The 26,930-nt window shown below is 51.1% G+C and overlaps 9 protein-coding genes across 9 annotated transcripts; 5 read left to right on the top strand and 4 right to left on the bottom strand.

The window, feature by feature from the left end:
• Positions 1-138: 138 nt before the first annotated feature.
• Positions 139-2,962, bottom strand: ALT_8173 (glycoside hydrolase family 92 protein; the record flags this gene model as incomplete). Its single annotated transcript, XM_033561568.2, has 7 exons — positions 139-868; positions 919-1,019; positions 1,073-1,521; positions 1,576-1,715; positions 1,761-2,083; positions 2,133-2,776; positions 2,839-2,962. 7 exons carry the CDS (start codon positions 2,960-2,962, stop codon positions 139-141), a joined length of 2,511 nt encoding a protein of 836 aa, XP_033417459.2.
• Positions 2,963-4,051: 1,089 nt separating this feature from the next.
• Positions 4,052-5,107, top strand: ALT_8172 (PaaI family thioesterase; the record flags this gene model as incomplete). Its single annotated transcript, XM_033561567.2, has 3 exons — positions 4,052-4,235; positions 4,306-5,024; positions 5,075-5,107. The coding sequence occupies 3 exons, from the start codon at positions 4,052-4,054 to the stop codon at positions 5,105-5,107; spliced, it is 936 nt and encodes a 311-aa protein (XP_033417458.2).
• A 491-nt stretch (positions 5,108-5,598) lies between these two features.
• Positions 5,599-6,987, top strand: ALT_8171 (H(+)-transporting V1 sector ATPase subunit C; the record flags this gene model as incomplete). The annotated part of the gene is made up of 5 exons (XM_033561566.2): positions 5,599-5,899; positions 5,955-6,049; positions 6,101-6,192; positions 6,247-6,739; positions 6,793-6,987. The coding sequence occupies 5 exons, from the start codon at positions 5,599-5,601 to the stop codon at positions 6,985-6,987; spliced, it is 1,176 nt and encodes a 391-aa protein (XP_033417457.2).
• Positions 6,988-7,213: 226 nt separating this feature from the next.
• Positions 7,214-10,461, bottom strand: ALT_8170 (uncharacterized protein; the record flags this gene model as incomplete). The annotated part of the gene is made up of 8 exons (XM_089600377.1): positions 7,214-7,841; positions 7,894-7,990; positions 8,401-8,479; positions 8,531-8,901; positions 8,949-9,570; positions 9,621-9,828; positions 9,881-10,263; positions 10,312-10,461. The coding sequence occupies 8 exons, from the start codon at positions 10,459-10,461 to the stop codon at positions 7,214-7,216; spliced, it is 2,538 nt and encodes an 845-aa protein (XP_089455270.1).
• A 1,473-nt stretch (positions 10,462-11,934) lies between these two features.
• Positions 11,935-12,531, top strand: ALT_8169 (uncharacterized protein; the record flags this gene model as incomplete). Its single annotated transcript, XM_033561563.2, has 1 exon — positions 11,935-12,531. The coding sequence occupies one exon, from the start codon at positions 11,935-11,937 to the stop codon at positions 12,529-12,531; it is 597 nt and encodes a 198-aa protein (XP_033417454.2).
• Positions 12,532-13,039: 508 nt separating this feature from the next.
• On the bottom strand, positions 13,040-13,378 carry ALT_8168 (SUMO family protein SMT3; the record flags this gene model as incomplete). Its single annotated transcript, XM_033561562.1, has 2 exons — positions 13,040-13,096; positions 13,160-13,378. 2 exons carry the CDS (start codon positions 13,376-13,378, stop codon positions 13,040-13,042), a joined length of 276 nt encoding a protein of 91 aa, XP_033417453.1.
• Positions 13,379-14,940: 1,562 nt separating this feature from the next.
• Positions 14,941-18,394, top strand: ALT_8167 (nucleoporin Nup84/Nup107 family protein; the record flags this gene model as incomplete). The annotated part of the gene is made up of 7 exons (XM_033561560.2): positions 14,941-15,003; positions 15,070-15,307; positions 15,366-17,352; positions 17,407-17,417; positions 17,473-17,803; positions 17,861-17,985; positions 18,048-18,394. The coding sequence occupies 7 exons, from the start codon at positions 14,941-14,943 to the stop codon at positions 18,392-18,394; spliced, it is 3,102 nt and encodes a 1,033-aa protein (XP_033417451.2).
• A 218-nt stretch (positions 18,395-18,612) lies between these two features.
• ALT_8166 (putative urea hydro-lyase/cyanamide hydratase) lies at positions 18,613-19,429 on the bottom strand (the record flags this gene model as incomplete). Its single annotated transcript, XM_033561559.2, has 2 exons — positions 18,613-18,821; positions 18,871-19,429. The coding sequence occupies 2 exons, from the start codon at positions 19,427-19,429 to the stop codon at positions 18,613-18,615; spliced, it is 768 nt and encodes a 255-aa protein (XP_033417450.2).
• A 2,409-nt stretch (positions 19,430-21,838) lies between these two features.
• pmcA (putative P-type calcium ATPase) lies at positions 21,839-26,316 on the top strand (the record flags this gene model as incomplete). The annotated part of the gene is made up of 4 exons (XM_033561558.2): positions 21,839-24,850; positions 24,909-25,050; positions 25,109-25,349; positions 25,413-26,316. The coding sequence occupies 4 exons, from the start codon at positions 21,839-21,841 to the stop codon at positions 26,314-26,316; spliced, it is 4,299 nt and encodes a 1,432-aa protein (XP_033417449.2).
• Between the last annotated feature and the right edge of the window lie 614 nt (positions 26,317-26,930).

Here is a 26,930-nt window from a genome sequence, read left to right as displayed (position 1 = left end):
AGCTAGATTTTTGGTTTGGGTCCATTTTCAACATGACGGTATAATATAACGTTCGTCCATGATTCAACAAGGGCTAAACACTAGCGGCTGCAGTCATGTGCAAACAAAATTCACAATGGTTTCTCAACTTGCAGACTACTACACATGGGTAAATTCCTTGCCAACAGCATGGTGCCGGTAAGCAAACTGAAAAGAGTGACCTCTTCGTCTCGCATGGCCATACTCGCCGAATTGGAGAGGAGCGGAGTCGAAACCAACCATTCTCTGCCTGAGGCCCGTAGAAGTAGCCCCTCCCCGAGTCGACAACGAAGGCGGCAGATCCTCCTCGGCTGTTCCCCAGCGACTCTCGTTTCGACCCAGAACAAGCACCAGCTCCTTTCCCTTGGTGAAAAAGTCATGGTCAACCCAGTTCTTGGCATACGGCTTGCCGTTCAGCGTGGCAGACTGGATGTAAATGTTCTGGTAGGTAGGGTCAAAGTTCACCGCGCGGACGGTTGCCGTGCGGCCTGTCAACGGGGACTTGATGCGAACGACCTCGAAGAACGGAGCGGTAATCAGGTACACGCTTTGTCCGGGGTTAGGGAACAGGCCCATCATTGACATGGCGACGAAGGAGCCCATGGCGCCCGAGTCATCGTTGCCTGGGAGGCCTGCGGGTGCGGGGTTGAAGTATTTGGGGATGTAGAAATGCGCGCGAGAGGCTGATTTGGCCGGCCGGCCGGCGTAGTGGTATTGGAAGACGGTTAGGAAAGATGGCTCGTTGCCGATGTAGGTGATTCCCTTATCGTGGAGATAGTCGAGTCGTTGGACGTAACTGGCCGGTCCTCCGAGAAGGGTAACGAGAGCGGCCATATCGTGAGGGACGAAGCTGGAGTCTAGTCAGCCGTGAGCCTGAAGAGTGGAAACGATGATTCTTACAACTGGTATTCCCAGATGCTGGACTCATACGTCTCTGCTGCGTTGTTCTGGAGCGAGCATGATCTCCCGCTGTTGTCGATGTTTGAACATGTCAGGGGATCCTGCATTCATGTCAATCGGCGAGTTTCGCGAGGATCAGTAAAGGTAGACCTACCTGGAACCCCCAAGTGCCATTCAGATATCGGGGCTGGAAGAACCCCTTGAATCCAGTATCGTTACCACTGATGAACGAAGTTTGATCCTCACGGAACAGATTTCTCCAGTAACCCGAAGTCCTCTCATACGTTTCTGCGTCCTCTGTTTTGTTCATGCCACGCGCCATTTGCGAAATGGTGAAGTCATTATAGGAATACTCAAGAGTGCGGGAAATGCTGCGGGTCATAGTTCCAAAGCCGACGTAATCAAAGTCCTCGACGGGAATGTAGTTCAGCGATTTCCAGCTGTTCAGCCCACCTCGGCCTTCGTTTGACCAGTAGTACGGTTCTACCTCAGCGTCTTTCTTAACGGCTGCATAGCCCGCTTCCCAGTCGATGCCATCGGAAATGCCCTTGGTGTATGCATCGGCGAGAACGACGTCTGCGTTGGATCCTCCTTGAGTGTACCCTACAGTGGGTCAGTTTGTCGACGCGAGTCTAACCGTGGGTATCTTGATAATACCTTTGCAAAGAGACATGCGACAATCCGGGAGCCAGCCCAGATGCTTTTGAGTATCAATAAGCGAGCGGACCATCCGTGTCAGCGCCGCAGGGTCGAATATGGTCAAAAATGGCAGCTGAGACCGGAAAGAATCCCACAAACTAGCAAACGTTAGGAGGGTCGCGTTGGAAATGGACTAGACCTACCAGTAAAAAGAGTCGAAGTACGGCTCATTGCTTTCCCAGAGTGGGTTTTCTCCAGTGTAATCCTGCGGATTGATCATTGTACGGTAGATACCACTGTAAAAGTTGGTAAGAAGAGAAGCATTGACGCCTTTTCTGGACACGCGAATAGGGGCAAGCTTGTCCCGCCACGCCTCCGTAGCCTTTGAGCGTGTGGCTTCAAAATTGAAATCCGGAATCTCAGACTCAGCATTGGAGCATGCCCGCTCACTGCTGATGAAACTCAAACCCACTCTAGCCTGCACGGTAATATCCGAAGCAGCATCAAACCGGACAAAAGCACCTCCCTGCGTTCTGTTAAAAAGGACTGATGAATCAGACCTCCAGTGGACTCACAGGAAGAGGGTATCCATTAATACTCCGAGATATCTTCAATTCCTTCACGTCTGTGCTTGCGCGCGAATTGACAAATATTCCGTTATCGCGAACGGCAGAGCTGCTCTGAAAGTCAACACAGAAGTAAGGCACGTATGATCCACTTCCGAAGCTGGGTAGAAAACGCGCATGGCCCGTCATGCGTCCGGTAGAAGCGTCGACGGAAATTGTTCCATTGTCCTGTCTTGAGTCCGACAAGTCTGTAAGATCAAGCAGGATGAGCGGGCTGGATGAACTATCGGCGGGAAACTGAAAACGGAACAGAGATGCATGATGGGAGACGGTCATATCGACTTTGATGCCGGAGTTCATGGTCAGTCCAAAGTATCCAGGAGAAGCTTTGACAGAGTCCGCATGATATCCGCTGTGGCGCTCTTTCTTCGGATAAGCGCAACCATTGACATCGTCATCTTTGCATTTGACATAAGGGAACAATGGAAAGTTTCCGAGGGATGGGTTTCCTCCAGTGCCGGAATCATGCAAGCTTGAAAACCCAGTTATATTGCTGCCATCGAGTGTGAAGCCTCCCTGGTTGCTTTGGGAATTCGTGTCGGCTACAGCCTTGGCCATGCCATAGGGAAGCGATGCACCAGCAAAAACATTGCCTATTAAAATCTGTCAGTGAACGATCGTCTGTACCAGTCAAGATTCTATCTCGAGAGCGCACCTCCGTTGGCACTTCCAATGAGTGGATCGACGTATTGCAGAACATCGTAATCTAGAGACGTGGAATTGGTCACGGCCAAAGCCAGTGGAATGCTCGAGAGAAGGAACAATGATAGACGAGTCATAATGAGCGACCAAAAGTTGGATATATCAAATAACGAATGACAGTAAACTATAAGTTATTCCATAGGCGTAGCCTACGCAAGAAAGAACGGAAACTGACTGTCTGCCAGATACAGAGTCAGGCCGAAATCGAAAAGCAGCATGCTCGCGTCGCACCGCATCCTTATCAAGGGGTGCGGAGTTGGTGGGATGTTCTGCATTGTTGCATTCCTATGCCCCTGACGATCCTGAGCAAGGGTGGTTGATACATCCTGGTTAGCGAAGGATGGTTTTAAGTTCGAACGAACTAAAGGATCAATTATTGATTGATGGCTAGGAGGTGGAAGGTGAGAGGTGATAAATCCCGATGTGACGGAGGTGCAGATGGATGCATTAGCGCTGTAACAGTCAGTGGCAGGAGCACATTGCATAATAATAGCAGAAGTTCTTCATCAATGATATTGAATGAGAAGCATTTGAAGCCTGTTATTGTTGGGTTATGAGAACGCCTAGGGTCCGAGTAGAGTCCGAGAGATCATAGCAGTCGATCTCATCTCGGAGCAGACAATGAGGCTAGTCAATCAGACGTCGATAGTTGATGACAACATTCTCATCCTGCAAATTTATGTGATAGGTGCATTCTACACCAGCAATCATAGTATCTATCAACATCAGATCATCTCTCATCAACGTCCATGATACTACCTTACTCAATCAGCCGAGGTTCTCTGACTGATCCGCTCCGCCATCCGCCAATCGGACTTTGCCATTTCCGCTCATTTTTGTTGCATTCATTGAGAGAGGTACTCCGTATCCCCCAACGGAGAAATGACCAGGTAGACAGAGGATCTCTTGAAACGTGAAGTTGAGATCCAGAATACACAAGGATTCATAATTTAGGAGATCCACTTTTGAAGGCTGTTGAGAGACCCCTCGGTCAGCCTCATGCCCACTTTGGGGAGCCATTATTGCTAATTCTGACAACATCCGAGGCACTGCATCTCTTCCCTATCTCCGTGTCCAAGAGTCAGTCTTCCAGACCCATAATCAAAAAAGACCTCCAACTCCAGGCCTCCATTTTCCACCCCGTCTTGTCCCCAATCATTCTGGCCATGCGGCCGCCAGTCCCGTCCAGAGCTTTCTTTCAAAAAGTCTCCACTAAGCACGGCCCGTATATTGTCTCTCGTCTGCCTACAAAGTCCCAACACCTGCCGAAGATCCCCAATCGGACGCTCCCGCTTCCTTCAACTTGTTCACGCTTCCTTGGCCCTCGTTTACACAGACAGTATTCCACAGGTACGCATGTGATAACCTTCGGGCCATCAGGCTGCTGTGACTCGGGATAAAACTAACTCATCTGCTGCAGCTTCAGCGCACTCTCAAACATCTAAGCCTTACCTGCTTCTACGTCGCATTGTCGGATTCACGGCCATTGCCATTGTCGCATTTTCTACCGGACTCGCTTATCAGACTCAGAAGACTGTTGCGCGCATGATGGCTGTCAGCATGCCCACCGACGAGGAAACTCTCACTGCCTTTGTACCCTCCGATGAGTTCACGAAAGAGGTCGAAGACTATATCCGCAATCACCCTGTGACCCTTGCTTTACGTCAAGACCCAGCTTATACCGAATCGCGACCACATTTGAAGATCCCGCAAGAATTGCGCGCGCGTCATCTAACGGCCGGTATCCTTGCAACCCCAGGCGGAATTGTGGTGCCGCCTTACGTTTTCTGCGAGGAGGGCGGAAAGAGTCTGACTGCCATCTTTTACCTTGGCTCCGATGTCTCCGGTCATCCTGGCATTGTCCACGGCGGTCTTTTGGCCACGCTGCTGGATGAGTCCATGGCCCGGTGCTGCTTCCCCGCGTTGCCAAACAAAGTGGGTGTGACGGCCAATCTGAACATTGACTACCGGCGCCCAGCGATGGCCAACAACTATGCTATCTTGAAGGCGAAGACGGTCAAGGTGGAGGGCCGGAAGGCTTGGGTTGAGGCGCACATCGAAACTCTTCCTGAGGATGGTAAAGAACCAGTCGTACTGGTGGAGGCAAAGGCTCTGTTTATTGAACCCAAGCAAGCTGCGGTAAGTCCACTTCCGGGGACATAGGAATAATATGCTGACGATGATTTCAGGCCATGGCAAGTCTGTACAAAGTTACCAACTAGTATGTCCAAGAACAAGCGGATAGAAATGCGAAGAGGTCGGGTCTTGGGCAATATAGAACTTTATAATGTATTGTTTGTTTTGGGCGTATAGATGTAGATGGGAGCTTTTTGCGATACTGTACATAATTCAAGGCATATAGGTTCTAGAATAGCGAACATACCGTATTATCAAGAACAGGCTTTTTACTAATATGAATGCAAACTGAATAATTGATTCACACAACGCTTACTAAATTTAAAATCCTCAAACGCTCATGATCATCGTTGCTGTCAAGTCCGCAATATCACAGTTGACGCCAAACATGGCCCACCGCCTCCGCCGACGGACCTCCCGATGACCGCCAGCTCCAAGCTCCATACAACCAGACCTCCAACGTCCGCCGAGCTTCTGTCTGACTACCTCACTCCCGTTTGCTTGGGTGTGACGGCCCATTTTATCGTTCTTAGAATTATACATCCCACTAGTCCTTCCTGTATCGCATCCCGGCACCATGTCCAAGTCGAACAAGTACCTTCTCGTCTCGCTCCCCACATCCATCACTCCCTCACACCACCGCGATGACGCTCTCGATGCTGTTTCTGCCACGGTATCCTCCGACAATGGCTCCGTAGCACCCTTTCCCATCCCGGAATTCAAGATCGGTACCCTCGACGCTCTGGTGCAGCAAGCGGATGAGCTGGCGAAACTCGAAGCCTCTTGCCAAGGTGTCGTCGCCAAGGTCGGAGATGCGTTGAAGAGCGTCCTCGAGGGAGATGAGGGGCAGATGGATAAGATGAAGACTGTCAACGATAGTATGTTTACTGCGTCTGTCGTGGAAAGGAGGACCTGCTCGCTGACTGAACGTAGAGCCCGTTGATCAGTACCTGAGGACATTCTCGTGGAATAAGGTCAAGTATCGTGCTGATAAGCCGCTGGGGGAGTTGATCGATCTTCTGCAGAAGGTACTGCATCTGAATCTTATAAGAATCTATCGAGAGCTAACGCGCATATAGGAAGCTGCTAGTATAGACAATGACATTCGGTCCAAGTACTCGCAATACAACCAGGTGAAGAATACGCTGGCGACTCTTCAACGCAAACAAACGTGAGGGCACACGTCATTCGCTTCAACATTCTGCTAATTTAGGTCTAATCGTAGAGGAAACCTCTCCACCAAGTCACTCGCTTCAGTCGTTGATCCCCGCACTCTTGTCCGCGATTCCGAATACATTGAAACGCACCTCGTCGCTGTTCCCGCTCAGCAAGTGAAGGAATTCCTCAAGACATATGAGACCGTGGCGCCCATGGTCGTTCCCCGATCCGCGACTCTCGTGGCCTCAGACGACGAGTTTACGCTCTACGCTGTTACGACATTCAAGAAACACAGCCCGGAGTTTGTCCACCGGTGTCGTGAGCACAAGTGGATCCCGCGCGATTTCAAGTACGTAGAAGGCGGAAAGGAAGAAGAGCGAAAAGAGGTCGAGCGTGTGGGAGGGGACGAGCGCAAGCTCTGGGGTGAGACCCTCCGGCTTGGACGGACAGCGTGGAGTGAGGCCGTGATGGTTTGGATTCATGTGCTTGTTCTGCGGGTGTTTGTTGAGACCGTGCTGCGGTATGGCCTGCCGCTAGATTTCGTCTGCACGATCATCAGGGTATGTTGACTCCGCGACGGTCAATGTCCGCCTTTACTGACTTAAGGGTATAGACGCAATCCTCGAAACATGCCGACAGGGCTAAACGGAACCTCGATGAGAAATACTCGTATCTCGCCGGAAATGCCTTTGGGCGAGACAAGAAGGGCCGGGTCAAGCGAGATGACCCTCACGAGATGCAGGCGGGCGCAGAAGGCGGAGGCGCCGAGTACACTGCGTATGTGTACTACGAGTTTGAATTCAATTGATGACGGGATGAAGAACAACACTCCTGGTCTTGTCTCACTTGTGCTTATTTGTCTACGTTGGTACTATATACTACCCCATTGAATAGCGTACATATACAGTTCTGTATCATTTCGCATCTCTGATCCTTTCTTTATATGTAAAACCACTGGATCCTTATATGTACAAAACCACTGACAAGGACGATTCTATCTGCAAGATCTATCATGGCAAAAGCAACCCATCCATCTACTCCTTCTTAGGAGGCAAATACCCCTGCTCATCCAAGTACGCAATAATCTGCGCAACGGCATCCCTCACGGGCAAATCATAGTTCTTGATATGCACCTCGGGCTTATCCGGCGCCTCGTAGGGCGCACTAATCCCCGTAAACTCCTTGATAACCCCCTCCCTTGCCTTCTTATACAGTCCTTTGGGATCCCTCTTCTCCGCAACCTCAACCGGCACATCGACATACACCTCGACGAACGGCAACCCCGTTTCCTCGCCCGGCGTCGGCACCTCGTGCAGCTTGCGCGCGGTCTCGCGGTCAGCCTTGTACGGCGAGATAAACGACGTGATGGCGATGCTGGCGCTGTCGGCGAAGAGCTTGGCCACCTCCGCAATGCGCCGGATGTTCTCGTTGCGGTCTTTCTCGCTGAAGCCTAGGTCCTTGTTGAGGCCGAAGCGGATGTTGTCGCCGTCCAGTCGGTAGGCGGAGACGCCCCGGTCGCGGAGCAGCTGGTGCTCGAGTTCGACGGCGATGGTGGATTTGCCTGAGGCGGAGAGGCCGGTGAGCCAGATTGTGAGGCCGCGTTGGTTGCGGAGGGCGCTGCGCTCAGAGCGGGTGACGGCGCTGGCGTGGTAGGTGATGTTTCTATAGATTAGTTAGGTTAGCGGGGTTCGAACGAGGGAATATGGGGTCGTACGTGGCCATTGTGAGGGTGTTTTTGGCAATCAGGACGAGATCAGGTAATTGAATGGGAGAGAGATGAAGGATGAAGAATTGAAGTATGCAGAAATGGCCTGAATAATTGGTATAAGAGCGGGGCGCTGATCGCGGGGTGAATCCGGTGAGAAATCAGTGCTATGGAGCATCGGAGGAAGAAGAGATGATGCCATTTTTAAGGATTCTTATTGGACTTCTACATTGTCAACTGTTTTTATACTCAGATTCTAATACTTCAGTTTTACTACACAGGAAAAGAACCTAGAAGATACTAACACCATTCTCAATTGTGTTCTCTGCATTCTCCCCTGAATTGCCTTGTCAATCCAATATCTCTGACAAACCGATCATCGGAGCTTGCGTGGCTCTCGCCTTGACTCCAGCCACGGTGGATCAGAACATATGTGACACTTCACAGACGATAACTCGATTTCTCGTCTCCTGTCACTTTACTATTCTTAGATTACAACACTGGCTATCTACGTACTCCTGGCCAGGCTGATCACCTTCTTGGCCGCATCCTCAAAACTGTCAAAGGCGTGCAGGGGAAGCCCACTCTCGGCAATCTGTACCAGTCAGCTTAGTCAAGTATACCATAGTCAGTAAATTAGACTGACCATCTTCTGTCCGATCTCCTCGTTTGTCCCCCGCAGTCGTACTACCACCGGGACGTTCATTTCCAAGTTCCGAAAGGCCATGATAATCCCCTCGGCGATCATGTCACACCGTGTTAGGCCGCCGAAGATATTGACGAAAATGGCCTTGACCCGTGGATCTGATCGAATGATCCGGAAGGACGACTTGACCGTTTCCGAAGTTGCTTTGCCCCCTGTGTCAAGGAAGTTGGCGCAGTGACCCCCATGAATGGACAGTGCATCAACGGTGTTCATCGCTAGGCCGGCGCCATTGACTATCTGGTCAGCTCCGACTGTACTCTGTAGGGTGGGCAAGCTCACCCAGTGTCCCGATGCTTCCCTCTCCTTGTAACCTATATAGCGCCTTAGCACATTACCCACGTAGAACTTGTCTACCAACCAGAGACATACTTGACATAGACGATTCCGTCCTTTTCCGCTTCGACTTCTTCAGGGACCTCCTCATCCTTATTTCTGAGTCGGTGCACATCTTCTTGACGTCCCGAGCTCCGGAACGCCGCATCGTCAAACCCGAAACATGCGCCTCGAACTTGCATCTCGCCATGGCTGAAATTGGCCCATACTTCCAGTAGGTAGGCTTCCTTCTCCTTGAAGATCTCCCAAAGTGCTTGCGTCAGGTCTGCCAACTTTCCGCGTGCTGTCTCTGGAAGGTGCAGATGGGAGGCAACAGCTTCGAGGACTGGGCTGGTACTACTGAGCTTTTGCGTTTTGTAAGCGAATGGGAATCTAGCGGAAGACGCTTGAGCAAGATCAGGTGTTGTAGAAGCAACTATGCAGGGCGACAATGCTGTTCTGTCCACTGTCATTGTGAGCAAGACATCTGAATCCGAAGGAGCTGCCTCGTTCACCGAGATAGATTTCCTTTTCAGCATCTCGACAGCCTGAAATTCCTTGACATAGAGAGATCGCTTATGTATTGACCAGGATGACACACGGCTACTACCATGCGGGAAACGTCGCATTGTATGCAGGCCTCTTTTTTGGATGCTAGAACTGATAGGCTGAGAATTGTTCAGTCTCGTCACGAACTGGGCCGTCAAACAAAGCTTACCGTGGCACTCGTCATGGTTCTGCGAGCTAAGAGAGCTCTCATTCCCTGACCAAACTTTTCTGGGTGATCGACCATTGTCACTCCAGCGCTCTCGAGAGCTCTGTGCTTGGCCACTGCATCTGGCTCTCCAGGAGCTATCCAAGCGCCGGCGTGGCCCATGACCCGACCAGGAGGGGCCTCTCGACCGCCAACAAGAGCCATAATAGGTCTAAATAGTGTCAGTAATCAGGTACACTAAAACATACTCAGACCGTGCGTACTTTGGGTTGTCAGTCCGCTTGTTGTAGTCTCGAATCCACTCTGCTGCATCAATTTCCGCAGTTCCACCAATCTCGCCCACCAAGATGATACCTTCTGTGTCAGGATCTTCCTCGAAGACCTTCAACGCGTCGACGAAACTGGTTCCTGCCAGTACATCTCCACCCATGCTGATGCACAGACTCTGACCAAGACCAGCGCGCGTCGTCGACGCGACGGTCTCGTAGCTTAGCGTTCCTGATTTAGCTACGATTCCGATCTTCCCAGGGGAGAAACATGGTAGAGGTTGGAATCCTATCCGGCACTTGCCAATTGCAGAGATAATCCCGGGGCAGTTGGCTCCTACCAGTCGTGTTTTGGACTGGGTCTGCAGCATAGAGTGAACCTGCCAGACGTCAGCTATATGAGAAAGTCAATGGTCTTATCTACTAACACGAAGCATATCATGAATGGGAACATGCTCCGCCACAGCCACAACGAGCGGAATCTCTGCCTCAGTCGCTTCCTCGATGGCCTTCGCTGTCTGGTTCCCGGGGACATAGATTGCGGTTGCATCGGGCTTGGCCCTTTCTTGAGCCTGCATCTATGAGCATGGTGTCCATGAACAAGTGAGTCAGGGTATTCGCACCGCTCGCACTGAAGGAAATACTGGAAGTCCTAGATGCTCACCCTCCACGCCGGGCTTTACACCTCCTACAATCTTCGTACCCCATGCGAGGGACTCCTTGACATTGGCAGTAGCCTTTGATCGTCAATATGACAACGTTTTGACTGCCCTCGAGAGTCATAGTCTACACATACCTGCCGTCCTGCAAACGTTAGCTCATACGGCTGAATGACACGCAATCGAGAAAGCACCTGTGAATCCTTGAAACAAGACTCTTGTATGCGCTCCTATTTTGAGATTCGGAAGGGTGTCCGCATAGCTGGACGTCCTTGATGATGTTGAGAATCGCGAGAGTCTCAGAATGGAAGTTCTCTGTGCCCGTAGAGGCAGGGGCCGTAAACCCGTCATCCTACTGCCAATGGCAAGAGTTGATACAAACAAGCCTTCTAGATCCTAAGACACTACACCGCCAGAAAATACCCTTGAGGTAAAGTTGAATGGTTCTCCGAACATTCAACCAGAAATCGAGATGAGGGAGAGCAGATAACCAACCTCCCCTCAATAATGGACCATCACTCATGGAGAAGAACCGGTTATATAGCGTTTGATGGAGCATAGGAAGCCTCGGGAAAGCAGCTGCAAGCCCGCCGGTCTCGGAGAACCCCGCGCCTGCGATTTCGAGAAGATCTACATCTTCTGATTGGCCTTCTCGGAATAGGCATATTAGTCCCCTACTCGGGAAACCAAATCGCGGGGAGCGCCTCACGTGCTCTGTCTGCGTCGTTCAAGAGAGCACTGGGATAGTAGATATCTATTCATAAGGGCCTAGTAGAGAGTGTAGGATAGATAAACAAACAGTGAAAACGGACCAGATATATTCCGCTCAACACCAAAAGTTCAATCTGATGTCATACGTGCGATTGGGGCTTAGGATCTCCAACTGTTGTAGATAAGATCGTAACGACGGAGGACAATCGAACGATCTGGTAAATTTCAATGGTTTAAAGGGAGAGCTGTACCTACTCGGATCAATGGACAGTAAGGCAGTAAGTAAATCAACAGTCGCACTGCCTGTACGATGTGGACAGAGAAGAGCCAATCAACAGGTGCAACCGCATATACTTGGCGGGGCTCAACTCTATGACTGACGCCATTCATTCCTTTGTTCCAACGGAGAGCTCAGTGCTATTAATATCTGCATTCTGGATTCAGACCGTAGAGTCTCGAACGTCCATTGATTACCCACGTCGAATATATATATATTTTATATATAATTCTGAACCGGCTGGCATGGCCGCAAAATCCAGTCAGAAATCCCAGGGTCGGTGTATATTCTCCATTGCAAATTACCTCTCTAATTTCCCCTTCTGAACGAGCTAATCCACAACGTATTCGTGGACTCTACGCCTCTACCCTCACCGCAAACCACCTGCAACCACACTAACCCCAATGTCAATCCCAGCAGCCAGCCCGGAGCTCGAACAATCCGTCCGCCAACTCTCCCTCTACGACAATGCCCCCATCAAAGACATCCCCCGCCCAACGGTGAAGACCCCTACCACCAAAAAGAAGGCCCCCGTCGTCGCAGACTCCTGGGAAGACGAAGCAGACTCCGACCCCTCTCTGTCCGAAGTTGAGCAAAGCCGCTCGTCGTCCGCAGCTACACCCGACCTTTCAACACTCTCGCCCTCCGTCAGCGCCAGCGCAGAGGGGCCGCTCGATCCGCCCCCGACGCCCATCTCGCCGCAGACGTCCCAGCCCTGGGTGTCGAGCGCGCCGTTGCCGGGGCGTGGCTTGAGCTCGTCCCCGCCGCGAGGGTCAGGGTCTAGGTCGCCGGCGAGGAGGCCAGAGAAGCAAACTGCTGTTGCGGGGAGGCTAATCGCGGGTGCCTTGGGCATCCGGGCGCCAAAGAGGACGGAGGAGCAGCGGGCGTATGATCGGGCGGTAAAAGAACAGGAGATTCGCCGGCGGAATCGGGAAAGGGAGGAAGAGGCGAAGAGGAAAGAGGAGGAGGAGAGGGCAAAGGCTGCTGTTTGGGATGCATGATTATATTGGACTTTATATGTTTGGATGCAGTGTCTTATGTCTCGGGGTTCTTGTACAATTTGGTCTCGATGCCGGGTTTCTGAGTGGTTTTGGTCTTCATCCTTTATGATGTTCCGGCGAGAACCTGCAATCTTATATACTCATAAAACCGTCTTGGTTCGCGACTACGAATGCCAATGCCAGCATTTTTTGTGAAGAAATTCTCATGAAAGGACATATATGATTCATAACTCATTCGAGATGCCATGCAATGTGAAGTGTTCAGAACGGCCTATCCACATTATCTTAACTCTCTTAGCTTTTTCCACTTTTCAACGCATGTAGCGAATCTGTATTCCCAAAGAAAAAACCGCAAATGGAAGTCAGAAGAGCACTCAGATCAAGCAAAAGCTTGCTGAGCCCGGGGCCAACAAAAACACCTCTACTCCGGTTATCTCTCAAAATGCGAGCAACGAAAAATCTGAAAGACGATGAATTCATTGTATTGGAGGCTCCCAGAGAACCCTGTCTAACCGCCAATCTGCTCCTGGTGCACCTCCAGAGTATCGCCATCGGCCATATCGAGCTGTATTGAAACCGGTCATTAGTCTATGCTTTCGAAGACGACAGAGAGGAAAGCTGCACGTACAGAGTCAGGTGTGTCTTCGGGACGCACGCGGGTACCGTCAAACAGGAAACGGACGGTAGACAGCTGCTTTCCCTGGCGCTCACAGAAGGCGTCCATGAGCTTTTTCAGCTGTGTTGTGCGTTTGATCTTGAAGAAGACCTCGTTATTGTTATCGGTGACCTTGATGTTGAGGTGCTCGACCGGAGCGGGGGCTTCGCTTGGTGTTCCGTTGTCGGCCATGCTGGCGGCTAATCAGAATATAGACAAGAGGATGAGAATACTGCTGTTGCTGGGAATCCCTGAGATTGACATGACTTGTCAGTGTTCGTCCCAAAGCGGGGAAGTCGCATACAACGTGAAAGGATATCGATGCCAAAGCAGGGGATTTAAACTCACCGGTAACTCTTGAGGTTCAGTGTAGAGATCACGAAGCGCTAGGAATGAGCAGAGGAGAAAGCGAAAAGAACTGGATAAGTGAAAGACTATTGAAGTCGTAAGAGTAACCACGCGCTTGAAGAAGATGGAAGGCGACGGACCCCACCGCCAGTGAAAGAGTGGCGGAGAATCTATTTTGCGGCGCAGGTCCCAACATCAAGCAGGTTGGATAGAGGCCTTAGGTCAGTGTAATATTGTAGGCTTTTTGGCACTGGAAACAATTCATTTTCAATACCTCAGATATCTTCATAGAGGTTCTACGGTTCCATTTAGACCACTTTGAAAGGTCATAGTATCCCAATTCGAGACTGTCACTTGTGTTGTCGGAGATTTTAACTATTGCGTCATGGTAAGAGGGTTATGAGTGTGAAGCCAATTGAGGCTCAAAGTGAGCTAACAGCAATTGAACCGTAAGGGCAATTTGAAAGATGATCTGGCATACGATCCTCCGTGTCATCCAAGAGCTGTAGGTCAAATGCGTCCTCATCTATCATATAGATATATTTGTACTGACCAACCTAGTGCGCCATTCAAGGTACTTCTGATCACCTATGGATAGCATCATGGCCCCAAACGGTCAACATTCAAAGCTAACTGGAGTAGCTTGCCTAACCAAGAATTCGTACAAGGAAGAGAGATGCCAAGCTCAGATCAATGCCTTGTACGAGTGCTGTAATGCTTTCTACCAAGAGAAGGGAGAGGATGCAAAAACTCCCAGTTGCCCTAAAGCAAGCTTGCTGAAGCTGAGGATGAAGCAACAATCTCAGGGAAACTAGAAATCTTAGAGCGAAGCTCTTCATGGGTACAAATCGGTGTCAATAGGTCTACGGTAATAATAAGATGGTGCCGATCAAGAGCAACGCTGGCGATTTTTCCAAAGTATGTGACAGATTCCTTTGCAGTCTCAGCTCCCACGATGAGAGAGCTAGGCTAGTTGAGGAACTGCCAGATTGCTCTAAGACAATCTTGAGCACGCAAAGAGGCCGTATGACCTGAACGAAGATAGAGAAGCTGCTCGTCCCGAGACTCTAATGATTGCCTATAAGACATTTGATGAAAGAAAAGAAGAAGAGAAAGAAAATAGATCGTGGGAATTGAAATTTTATGCGTGTCTGCGTATATGCGCTAGTCCATATCAGGCTTAGTTACCAAAACAACGCCCAGCCAACGGGGAACCCAAACTTTCCCTGGGCAGAAGCGCAAGAAGTCCTGTCCCAAACCCTCTGGGAGCTAGCTATTATTATCCTTAACACTTATTCTTCTCTTTTACAGAACGCATCCCCTAAAGTGAAGGCTCTCTAGTCACTGCGGGCATCAGCGGGGATTGATATCATCTTCTCAAGGCGCTCAGTGCGTGCGTCTACTTCATGGCTCCTTTGTCCACGGCGGTGGGCTCTAAAGCAGCCACTGCTGGCTTTACATCGGTCAATGTTCGTTCTTCCGTTGGGTTGCGCAGGCTGGCCATAGTAATATGCTAACTGCTGTATTGATTCCAGTCACACCGTAATACCTTTAACGATCCTGAAATTATTGAAATCGATGACGATGACGACGAACCCATGGAGGATGACGAGGAAGGAGATGAAGAAGAAGAAGGCGTCAATGACGGTGATGAATACGAGGATGAAAGCGTGGAAAATGGCGACGAAGAGGACGAGTCGGATGAAGAGTCCGCTGAAGATATGAATGGCACCGAATCGCCGTTGGAGCTCGTTCCTGCGCCGAATGGCCGAGGTATACTTTTCCAGGTATCCGGGAACTGGCGAGGAAATGCTGACTCGATCTGGTGCAGGTGCTTCAGACGTGTTCACACCTGGTTTGTTCACATCGGCCGGCGCACAACAAGCGTTACATCCCCTTCGCCGTACAGCGGACCGTGTGACGCGCCAGATCGAAGCTTTTGCAGAGAGGTTGGATCGCTTCAAGCAGAAAGGTCGCACCGACGACTTTGGAAATTACCAAGCCGCGTATCAATTGGTGAAGAGCTACCAGGTTCTCGCGCAAGATGCGATCCAGGATATCTCGAAGCAGAACACCCTGAAACGCGCGAAAATGGGCTGGAGCACAGGTCGAACCAACGGCGCCGCATCGCATGATCCTAAGATAGAGGAGGAGCTGCAACGGTTACAGCTCGAGGCAAATACTTGGCAACTTCTTCTCAACCTCATCAGCATTGACGACCCCCCCAGCAGAGCCAGCTGCAAAAAAGCGCAAGAGACTGTCTTCCAGAAGCTCCATCGGTATTCATCTGATCGCGAAGTCTGGGAAAACTTCCTCAGCGCGGACCACTACGCGCTCGAATGCGTGATTATCATGAAGTGGCTGGAGCACACGGCGACGACTACGCCTCAGGATATTGATTCGCTGATCTCCGAGCTCGAATCGCAGGCGGAGCGAGGACAGGGACACTGGACACATGGCTGGCTCTACACGAAGGAGACCATCAAGGGACAGAAGAGACTTCGTGCTTGGCCTCAGCCTCTTGAACCCAAGGATCCTGGCATTACAGCGTCCCTGTTGACTTCTGATGTGTCGGAGCCATTGATTACGCAATTAGATCCGGATGCGGTGACCCGGCAGAAGCAGCACCTTCAGAAGCAGGATCAATTCTACGAGCGCGCGACTTGGATGACATGCTGGAAGATGTTGAGACAGGGAGAGAATTGGACCAAGATCCGGGATTGGGCCGAGGAACGACTGGAAAAGTGGAAAGCTGTCAGTTTATGTGGCTCCAGTGTTGATCCCGAGTCAGGGGGTGAGCGGACGCCAGTTGATGATGGAATGACGCGCATGATGAACTTTCGCTCCCAGGAGTCCTGGCGCGCGGCTTGCTCTGCTTTGGCGCGGAACCCCAACATTGAGGACTTTGAACGGGCGGTCTATGCGCTACTCTGTGGGGAGACCGAGGCCGCTTTCAAGGTCTGTCAGAGCTGGGATGACTACCTCTATGTCCACTTCAACAGTGTGGTCCTGTCACGCTATCAAGGGTTCTGCAAACAGTTCCGGCGCAAGCTAAGCCACTCGCCTACTGCGCCGGTTACCTTCGTTCCTGAGCCCGTTGGATACAGTGATTTCAACAAGTTTGTGCAGTACACGAAGGGCAACGAACGCATTGGGGTGGAGGCGCGCAACCCGTACCGCACGATTCAAGCTGCGATCCTAGGCAAAGGATATGACACATTTTTCTACTCGCTAGCCAAAGCAGTCTCGCAAGTGGCGAAGACGGGCTCTGAAGATTCATTTGTGCCGGATCTGTCACCAACCCATGTGGACGACTCGCTGATTATTGCCGCTGAGGACGACGATGCACTACGGATCGCGACGCATCTCTACATCATCGCCAGCTCCATTGGCTACGTCCGTTCTGACACCCAATTCTTTGAGACGGCATCTGTGAATGTCATCGGTTACATCGCAAATCTCGAGTATGCTGGCATCTACGAGGCGATACCACTCTACGCATCCCTGCTGCCTGCTCAACAAACCCACTCCGTGCTCGGCCGGGTGCTGATCGAGATCCTTGACCCGAGAGAGCGGAAACAGCAAGTTCGATTGATCGAGAAATACGATATAAATATCGAGGCCGTCTTGGAAGACCAGTGGAATTGGATCAGCAACACTGTCTCTGCAGTTGAGCACACGAGGACAGTGAAGCGATATCCCAAAGTTGTCCGCAGAGACGACGGAACCCGCGAGTTGGTACCAGTCAAGACAGACTTTATCGGAACCGAGATCTCTCGCTCAGACGAGCGGTTAATCCGCAGTCTCGAATGGCTCCGGTACGTTGATGGACAATGGGGCAGGATATGCCACCTTGGCGCTTTTCTGTATAGAAAATTCTACTGTGAGTCACCCGTTTTTGTTGGCTACGGCAGCAATGCTAACATCTCCCGGCAAAGTGTCCGGCAAACTCGCTGCGGCACGAGAGTTGAGCCGACGTATGAGGCTATCCGACATATCGCGTGAATCGTTTGGTTTCGACGTGGCGGAGTTTGGGTACGGTATTCCAAACGGAAGTGACCGTGCGACTCCAGAGCCTAGTAGCCCGACGAAATCGAGACTGCTCGGGTCTGCGCACAAGCGAAATAGGTCAATCCCCAACGGCGTCCCCTCGGATGATCAAACAAATATTCTTGTGATGCAGTCGCAAACGATGCGAGACTTGGAAGAGTTGACGCTGGCGTTTGACGGGTTGGAGCGGTTCGGCCTGTGCTGGAAGAAAATTGACAAGTGCGTATCGGACTATGTCTGGAAGCGGGACGGTGTGCTGACTGATGTGACATTTAGGAGCAAACGTAGACGGGACTCTGGCGCGATTAAGGATCTTCGAGATGAGTTGCAGTATACTCTGGATGAGATTAGCATGCATGTGGACGCGGTGCTGGACGAATGGCTGACTGCACCCACAAACGGTAAGTCTTGTCTCCTAGGCATGGTCTGCCGGGAGTCGTGCTAATGAATTCTTTCGGTATAGAAGCGGAAGAGGCCGAGCTGGAGGAAATCCGGGTCACCTACATCCCCGAGCTGTTTCTAGACTATCACAATGCGCTGTACTTTTCCGCCCACGTACTCACCAGCGAGATTCTGGTGCAGTGCATGAACCTGGCGATGCAAGTATCCGAGAACGAATACCTGACGCGCAGTTTTGTGTCGTCGCGCCGGATGGCAGAACTGGTTGACGCGTTGGCGCTGTCGAGCAAGGCGATGGTTCAGACCCGGGCCAAGCCTGGCAAGAGACTACTGGGAGGCGAGTCGCTGGGCATCTGGACGGTGGAGGTGCCCGAGGATGAGGAGCATGATTTTCTCCGTCAGGCGAAATGATGTGAAATTCCCACATATTGAATGTATGTATTATAGGTAGGATTTGCTTCCATGGATGGGTTGTTGCAGGAGGGCAACCGGGTAGAAACAATTGCATTCGGGCTGGCCTTGGGCATTTTGCGGCGCTTTCAACATACACACAACAGATGAATGGACATTGCAAAATTCTTATAAATTCCATTTCCCGCCAGCTACCTAGGTATGCTATAGGTAAGTTCTCACTCATACGGCGCCATCAGCTTATTCCCCATGATCTTCGCCGGAAACTCCTCCTCCCCCAGCGTGGTCGAATGCGCCCACGGCTTCAGCCCGTTCTCCTTGCGAATGACCCCCGCAAAGCAACTACTCCACTGCTTCCGGGGATACTTCGCGCAGACATCCTCGATCGTCTGCGGATTGACGAGGTGCTCATTGGCGCCGGTATTATCTACCCACGTCATCAGCCATTGAAGGAGAATTTTTGGTCAACTACATACCCAGCAACGTCGCCAACTGCAACAACTGCCCCAATGTCGTGATCATGCCCTTCTCACATACATCCTGGTGCCGGATGATCGCCTCGGCAACACTCTCCGCCTGCTCCCTCGGCGCGACGGTCCCGATGCCTGCCCCGTCCCCCGACTGCCCGGCGGGATGCTCCACGCTCGACTGCAGGACCTCGAGGGCGAGAAACCCGCCGTAGAACTCGAAGCTCAGCCGGGTCTTGCGCAGGTTCTTTTCTGTTGTGCCGAGGTCGTGGAGCACGCAGGCGAGGAAGTAGGTCTCGTCTGTGAAGGACCAGGTGGGGAAGGCGTGGCGTTTGATGGCGAGGCCGAAGTGGTAGACGCGGAGGGAGTGGTGGTAGGTTTGTTCGGAGAGGTTGGCGCGGGCGTAGTCGTCTATGCGGGTTGCGAGGGGGGAGGATGGGATGGGGGTTTGGGCGGTTGGGATGAAGGGGGGTGGTGAGCCGGGGATGTTGCCGTTGAAGAGAGTGGTGCAGGAGGAGGGGACGGCCGTTAGGCCGTATGCTGTTACGGGGTCGAGGATGGTGGTCATTGTCGCTGGTTATTTAGATAGTATTGGTGGTGTAGCGTGATGATGTTGGTGCTACGGAGGTGGTCGCTACGATACGTGGAGAGATAGAGATGGAAGCGGTACTCGTAAGAATGATCTCATTGCCATCTTTGCTTGTCCGTATATACAGCTACCTACCTACACAAGCTGAGAGCATTATCTTCCTGTTTCTTATCGGAGTTGAGCTCTACACTGCAAGACAAGACGGTGTACCTCATCCGTTATAGTCAGAGTGAAACCTTCTAGAACACAGTCATCTTCCATGATCTTCGGCTAAGCCAAGCTACCCTTAGTCTCCGTCTTAATTCACTGATCATAAAGTCATGTCTATCGAAGAATGAGGACCTTCCGATATCATGTCTATGTCATGATGACATGAAATCATACATGTTGGTAGCCATAGCTATCATTTATGGAACCAGAAAGTAAATATACGGTACCTCTACTCCGTACCTTTAGTTGTCAAATAGATACTAACTTACAGACTATCGAATTGGCATACAATAACCACATATCTGGACAACAAATGAGATTGCAGAGACAAACAAGATGCTGGCAAAGGGTGATAGGGTAAAAGCTGACTCTTGGGTAAGGCATCGGTCAGTTATGCTCCGTAGCTAATAGCCAAGGTACACTCGCGACTCATGTGTTATGTTACGAGGTCCCGTATGGAGACCCGGGAACAGACGTCGACGACCTATGGGTCTGAAACTGCACAGCCCACTTGCCAAGCCCATCGATCATTTCCGAACAAAGGGGACAGGTGGGCCAGGTGCCGGTGGTTTGTATGGAATTGGTGATGAGCAGCATTCTTCTGGTTTTGCAAGTGATGTCCGATAGAAACTCATGACCGTAGTTGTAAGGGAGCATGAAGTATGAAGTATGAAGTATAGAGTACCTAGGTAGAGAATCAAAGAATAATGCTATCATAGTGCTCGAGCCCTCCTCAAGAGCTGGAAGAATAATAGACTTTCGGCTGCGTCAGTGGTTATTCTTCCTCATTAGGTATCATGGTAACGGGAATTTTGATCAGCAAATGGTAATCGGCGCGCAATGGATTGATGCAGAAGATTGTTTGGTAGGACGTATCCGTATATGCGTTGATGTCGTGGCAATGGTACGTTGCAGTAGTACCCCTATATACGGAGTAGTAGACTACTCACCCCTACTTCTACTTGTACCTGACAAGAAAAATAGTCCAGGCAATTCGGTAAGTTCATTCTCGGTAGGAAGTTGCTTGGTCTGAAAAGAAGAAACCAAGAAATGTGAAAGTCATGGCGGATGAAACTATTGATTGGGAGAGAAAAGGAGGTGGTGTCATGGCGAAGCGAAGGGGAGGCGATTGAGGCAGTGCAAATGCAATGCCAAGTCAAGAACCAATTCCTACACCAGACCTGTTCCCTTGATTTATCAAGGAGACGTGGCAAGATAATTAATCCATTATTCCCCTTTGCAATTAAACCTGATTTTGATACTCGTCCTCGTCCGGGTTCCAATCATCTCTCTCCCTTTACCATGTTATATACCCAAGATTACATGGAGAGACCTGGGGATAACTAGGCAAGGAGGAGAGTCCCTAAGTCCGTGACATGCGTCAGTTCTGCGAGCAGTTAAAGATATAAATTTTAAGCAGCTTGTTTTCGTTACCATACCGCCGGTCTCGATCCCGGAGCGGGTCCAAATGGGGCTTTGCGGCGGCAGGACCTCTGTTGCATAGACTGTCATTGGTGGCTGAAGTGGAATCGATGGAACACACTTAAAAGCTGTAATTACATTACAGGATCTACCCCAGGACCTCTCGTAGCATTGAAAGCACTTCTTCAAAGGCAGGTAGTGCGTACAGATTCTCCTCCTGCTGTCTACCTCATTGTGTGTCCTGAATCTGTAGCATCAGGGTTATTACCGCATCCTCAGGGCTTTCGTTCATGATCTGAATAGTACCAACTGCAGCACTGTTGGAGACACTTAGTCTTCCATTCACAACAATCAGCAACTCCTGACGACATTGCCTCGCGAAGAATCCTCCTCTGTCCATCTGGAATTGTGAGCGCCTGTTCAACTGATGTGGAAGGTCACCGTGCTTTCTACGGCTTCTAAGCGTGTCTCTATCTTCTTCATGCCAACAGGAGATTTGTCCGCTCAAACCTGCATCAACTCATGAGCTTGCTTCCTGATTGCATGCTCCTTATGTATATTCTGAGCTTGGTTGCGCCGTCTTTGAAACCTGGAATGTTGCCCTGCCCCTTGTTACAATTTCCTTGTATGATTTAACGTGACTGCTTCGTTCGCTCCTTCCGGGGCATTCCTGACCCAGAGTCTATCCCTTCCATACCACACCATTACCCAATCTCTCTCGGAATCCGCTCTGCGGGCTCCAAATCCTGGGCCATCATGTCATCGAATCCGAACCAAGACGCGAAGACTCCGCTCCGACGAGAACGAGCCCCCACCATCACGATAGATACATCCGCTGTGACGTCCACCCCGGATCCGTCACAACCTACCCTACAAGTCTCGACCGAGCCTGTTGATGCGAGCGATACTAGCGCTCTGTTACATAACGGCACTCCGTCGCCGACGGATCTGCGTTCATCGGCCTCGATTCGCTCATCAGCTTCGTCGGAGGGCCGGGACCATGAGAGTAGGCCGACGTCGCCACACAACGTATCGTCTCCCACGTCGAAACTGACCGAGTCGATGTCCAATTCCAATTTCCTTTCAGTTCCTGGCACGAGGTCTCGTGGGAATTCACTTGAATCTGAAGACTCTGGCCAGACTGCCAGCACCTATGGGGGAGAAACGTATGTTAGCCCGCCATCGCAAGGAGCCCGTCCGGAAAATGGGAATAAGAACGGCAACAACGATAAAATTCTCAGTGATGAGGAGGCTCTCAAGCCGGACCCTGGTCGCGAGGCCGAGTTCCAGGTGGATGATAACAGATTCGCCTTCTCCCCTGGTCAGCTGAATAAACTCCTGAATCCCAAGAGCCTCGGCGCGTTCCACGCGCTGGGTGGATTGCAAGGATTGGAAAAGGGGTTACGTACGAACCTGCGCAGCGGCCTGAGTGTGGATGAAACTACCCTGGAGGGGACCGTGAGCTTCGAAGAGGTTGCATCCTCGGGTGCTCAGAACACCGTTCCCAAGTCTGATTCTGAACCTCCGAATCAGGGGCCACCAGCCAGATCTAACACAGCGCCTGCGAAGCGACAAGACGACGCGTTTTCGGACCGGAAGAGAGTATACGGCCTCAATAAACTTCCCGAGAAGAAGCCTAAGAGTATTCTGGAACTTGCGTGGATTGCATACAACGACAAGGTCTTGATTCTGCTGACCATTGCCGCCGTTATTTCGCTTGCCCTCGGTATTTACCAGTCCGTCACAGCCACAGATGGGGAGGCTCGGGTCCAATGGGTAGAAGGTGTTGCCATTATTGTCGCTATCGTGATCGTGGTAGTCGTCGGTGCTGCCAACGATTGGCAAAAGGAGCGCCAATTCGTGAAGTTGAATAAGAAGAAGGAGGACAGACACGTCAAGGTCATCCGTTCCGGCAAGACAGTGGAGATTTCAATCCATGATGTGCTGGTTGGTGACGTGATGCATCTCGAACCCGGAGACCTCGTCCCAGTCGACGGTGTCTTCATCACTGGTCACAATGTCAAGTGCGACGAATCCTCCGCCACAGGCGAATCCGATGTTTTGCGCAAGGCGCCCGGCAGCGACGTCTACCAGGCCATCGAACGCCATGAGAACCTCAAGAAGCTTGATCCGTTCATTGTTTCCGGTGCCAAGGTGTCCGAAGGTGTGGGAACGTTCTTGGTCACTGCTGTCGGTGTTAACTCAACATATGGTAAGACATTGATGTCCCTGCAAGACGAGGGCCAGACGACACCGCTGCAGTCGAAGTTGAACGTGCTTGCGGAGTATATCGCCAAACTTGGTCTGGCAGCCGGTCTGCTGCTGTTCGTAGTGCTGTTCATCAAGTTCTTAGCCCAATTGAAGGATATGCATGGTGCCGACGCCAAAGGTCAGGCCTTCCTGCAGATCTTCATCGTTGCAGTCACCATCATCGTCGTTGCCGTTCCCGAAGGATTGCCTCTCGCTGTCACACTTGCGCTCGCGTTCGCTACGACGCGAATGTTGAAGGACAATAACTTGGTGCGTTTGTTGAGGGCTTGCGAAACCATGGGCAATGCAACTACCATCTGCTCGGACAAGACCGGTACGCTCACGGAAAATAAAATGACTGCCGTTGCCGCTACGCTGGGGACTTCCACGAAGTTTGGAGACAAGTCCGCTGGAGTGTCTGCCAGCCAGGCCAATGGAGACCATAATGCCACCGACTCATCTGGCAGTATGTCGCCATCTGAGTTTGCATCAAGGCTCGCGGCGCCGGTGAAGGCGCTTCTACTTGATTCGATCGTTCTTAATTCCACTGCATTCGAAGGAGAGCAGGATGGAACAATGACATTCATTGGATCCAAGACCGAGACGGCCCTCCTCAGTTTCGCGCGAACTTACCTGGGTATGGGCTCGATTAGCGAGGCGCGATCGAATGCCGAAATCGCTCAGATGGTTCCGTTCGACTCAGGGCGTAAATGTATGGCCGTGGTCATCAAGCTTGGGAATGGGAAGTACCGGATGCTGGTCAAAGGCGCGTCCGAAATCTTACTTTCGAAATCTACACGCATCATTCGTGATCCTACCACAGAGGTATCCGATACGTCTCTTTCGGAAAAAGACCGGTCTGCCTTGGAGAACGTCATTACGCACTACGCTACCCAGTCGCTCCGGACCATTGGCCTGGTGTATCGTGATTTTGACCAGTGGCCCCCTCGTGGAGCACCTACCTCAGAGGAAGACCGTTCGCTGGCCCAGTTCGACCCCTTGTTCAAGGACATGGTACTGTTGGGTATTTTTGGTATTCAGGACCCTCTACGACCTGGGGTTACAGACTCCGTCCGTCAATGTCAAAAGGCCGGCGTATTTGTGAGGATGGTGACGGGTGATAACATTATGACTGCCAAAGCTATAGCTCAAGAATGCGGAATTTTCACACCCGGGGGTATTGCTATCGAAGGACCCAAGTTCCGCCAGTTGAGCGATCGTCAGATACGTCAAATTATTCCCCGTTTGCAGGTTCTGGCAAGGTCGAGCCCCGATGATAAGAAGATTCTGGTTACTCAACTTAAGAAGCTCGGGGAGACGGTTGCTGTCACTGGTGATGGAACGAACGACGCTCAGGCTCTGAAGACCGCTGACGTTGGGTTTTCCATGGGTATCACCGGTACTGAAGTTGCAAAGGAGGCATCAGACATTATTCTGATGGATGACAATTTTGCATCGATCGTCAAGGCTATGGCTTGGGGTAGGACTGTCAATGACGCAGTTAAGAAGTTTTTGCAGGTAAACTTTGGCAGCTTGACAGATCGCATTGTTCTCAGGCTAACGTTTTATCGTTTAGTTCCAAATTACTGTCAACATTACTGCAGTCTTGCTCACGTTCATCTCGGCTGTGGCTAGTGGTGACGAAGAGTCGGTTCTGACGGCTGTCCAACTGTTATGGGTTAACCTTATCATGGACACTTTTGCAGCCCTTGCTCTCGGTAGGTCTTGGTGCTGAACTCCGATGGTCCTATACGTAGCTAACCCTTTCTGTAACAGCAACGGATCCTCCGACTGCTCACATCCTCGACCGCAGACCTGAACCTAGATCGGCACCCCTCATCAACCTGACGATGTGGAAAATGATAATAGGACAAAGCATCTTTCAGCTGGTCGTCACCCTTGTTCTGAACTTTGCTGGAAAATCGATATTTAAACTTCATTCGGAGGATGACATGGAACGGCTCAAGACGACAGTCTTCAACACTTTCGTCTGGATGCAGATCTTCAATCAGTGGAAGTGAGTGAACACTGGCTCCATGTTTACGAGGATGGAGATGGACAGTTACTGACACATTCATAGCTCTCGTCGAATTGACAACGGTCTGAATATCTTCGAAGGCATTTTCCGCAATCGTTGGTTTATTGGTATCCAATTCATCATTGTTGGAGGTCAAGTCTTGATCATCTTCGTGGGTGGGCAGGCGTTCTCGGTCAAACCTCTGGTGGGTTACCAATGGGGCGTTTCTCTAATACTTGGCGTGATTTCGCTGCCTATCGGTGTTATTATTCGACTTATTCCGGACGAGTTCGTTTCCAGGCTCATCCCGAGGTTCTGGATCCGCAAGAAGGGCCCCGAGCTTGTGGTTTCGGATGAGGATCGACGCTTCGAATGGAATCCTGCTCTAGAAGAGATCAGAGACCAGCTAACTTTTCTCCACACTGTCCGCGGTGGCCGATTGAGGAACTTGAAGCATAAGCTACAGCATCCCCAAGAGCTCCTTCCTAGGTCGCGCAGTGGATCACGGTCGAGAGAGGATTCTATTCCTTCGACCCCTGTTGGCGAGAACGGCGGTAGTTCACCCCAGCCTGCAACACCCGAGTCGCGCTCACGAAAGCGTACCCGATCTCGCTCTAACTCTGCTTTCGGACCCGCTGCCGCCATGGCCGGTGTGGTTGCTGGCAGTATTGCGGGATGGTCTCCGATTGAAAGAGCGCCAGGCGAAAATGAATCGATCGCCTTCAATTCGAGCAGCCCTCACGGGGGGCTGGATAACCAAGAGGGGATTGAAATTCACCCAGACACCGCAGCCGACGAGCGTCTCGTCGGAGATTATCTATCTACTTCCAAGACTCCCCCGAGTCAGAACCCCGACCTGATCCCATACTTTGAACACGCTCCTCCTGCCCGTGCACACTCCAGCCGTAGCAAACGGTCTACATCAGGACGATCCCGATCTAGCCAGAGCCAGTCGCGACAAAGCTAGATGATATTCCTGCCTAGTTATCTTCCATCATACGCATTTCAGTTCCCTGGTCGACGTCCGAGACCAAATACGGTGTACTCATAGACTCTTACTTGCTCATTGTTTGAAGCGCTTGCTCACTATCCCCTCTTTTCCCAGTTTTCGGCTTTGCACAGTATTCAATGTCTCATATTTCTGCCTTCGGATGCTCTGGGAAGTTCGCTTTTTAAAGCTTGGCACTTTTGTGGAAGCGAAATACTCACCCCCTGTCTTAATATCCCTTTGCTTACTTGCCGATGTCGTGTGTTCTTATACTGGGGGGCGTCTCAGGGATCCCGAAAATTCCGCATAGTTGCTTGCTTATCTCAGATCTCTCTGATAGACCAGTCGTTCCTGCATGGGGGTTGGGCCTGGCGCAAGGCGGGGCGGTCTCTTTGTTTGCTGTTTGTTCTATAGTATTTCCACTGCTACTTCCTAGCTTTGCACCGTACAGATACCAATGATAATTGCTCGTTTGTTGTCTAGAACTTTTGCCCAAATGTCATCACTAGGTACGGCACTAGTAGACAAAAAGTGCCCGCAAGAAACTAGGATGGAAGAATAAATGACTGAGGGTTGGCCCCGTGTATGAACTA

Source organism: Aspergillus lentulus (assembly GCF_001445615.1).
Source record: "Aspergillus lentulus DNA, contig: Alt16, strain: IFM 54703, whole genome shotgun sequence".
NCBI lineage: Eukaryota > Fungi > Ascomycota > Eurotiomycetes > Eurotiales > Aspergillaceae > Aspergillus > Aspergillus lentulus.
Note: the sequence above shows the minus strand (reverse complement) of the source record. Positions and strands in the feature narration are given on the sequence as shown.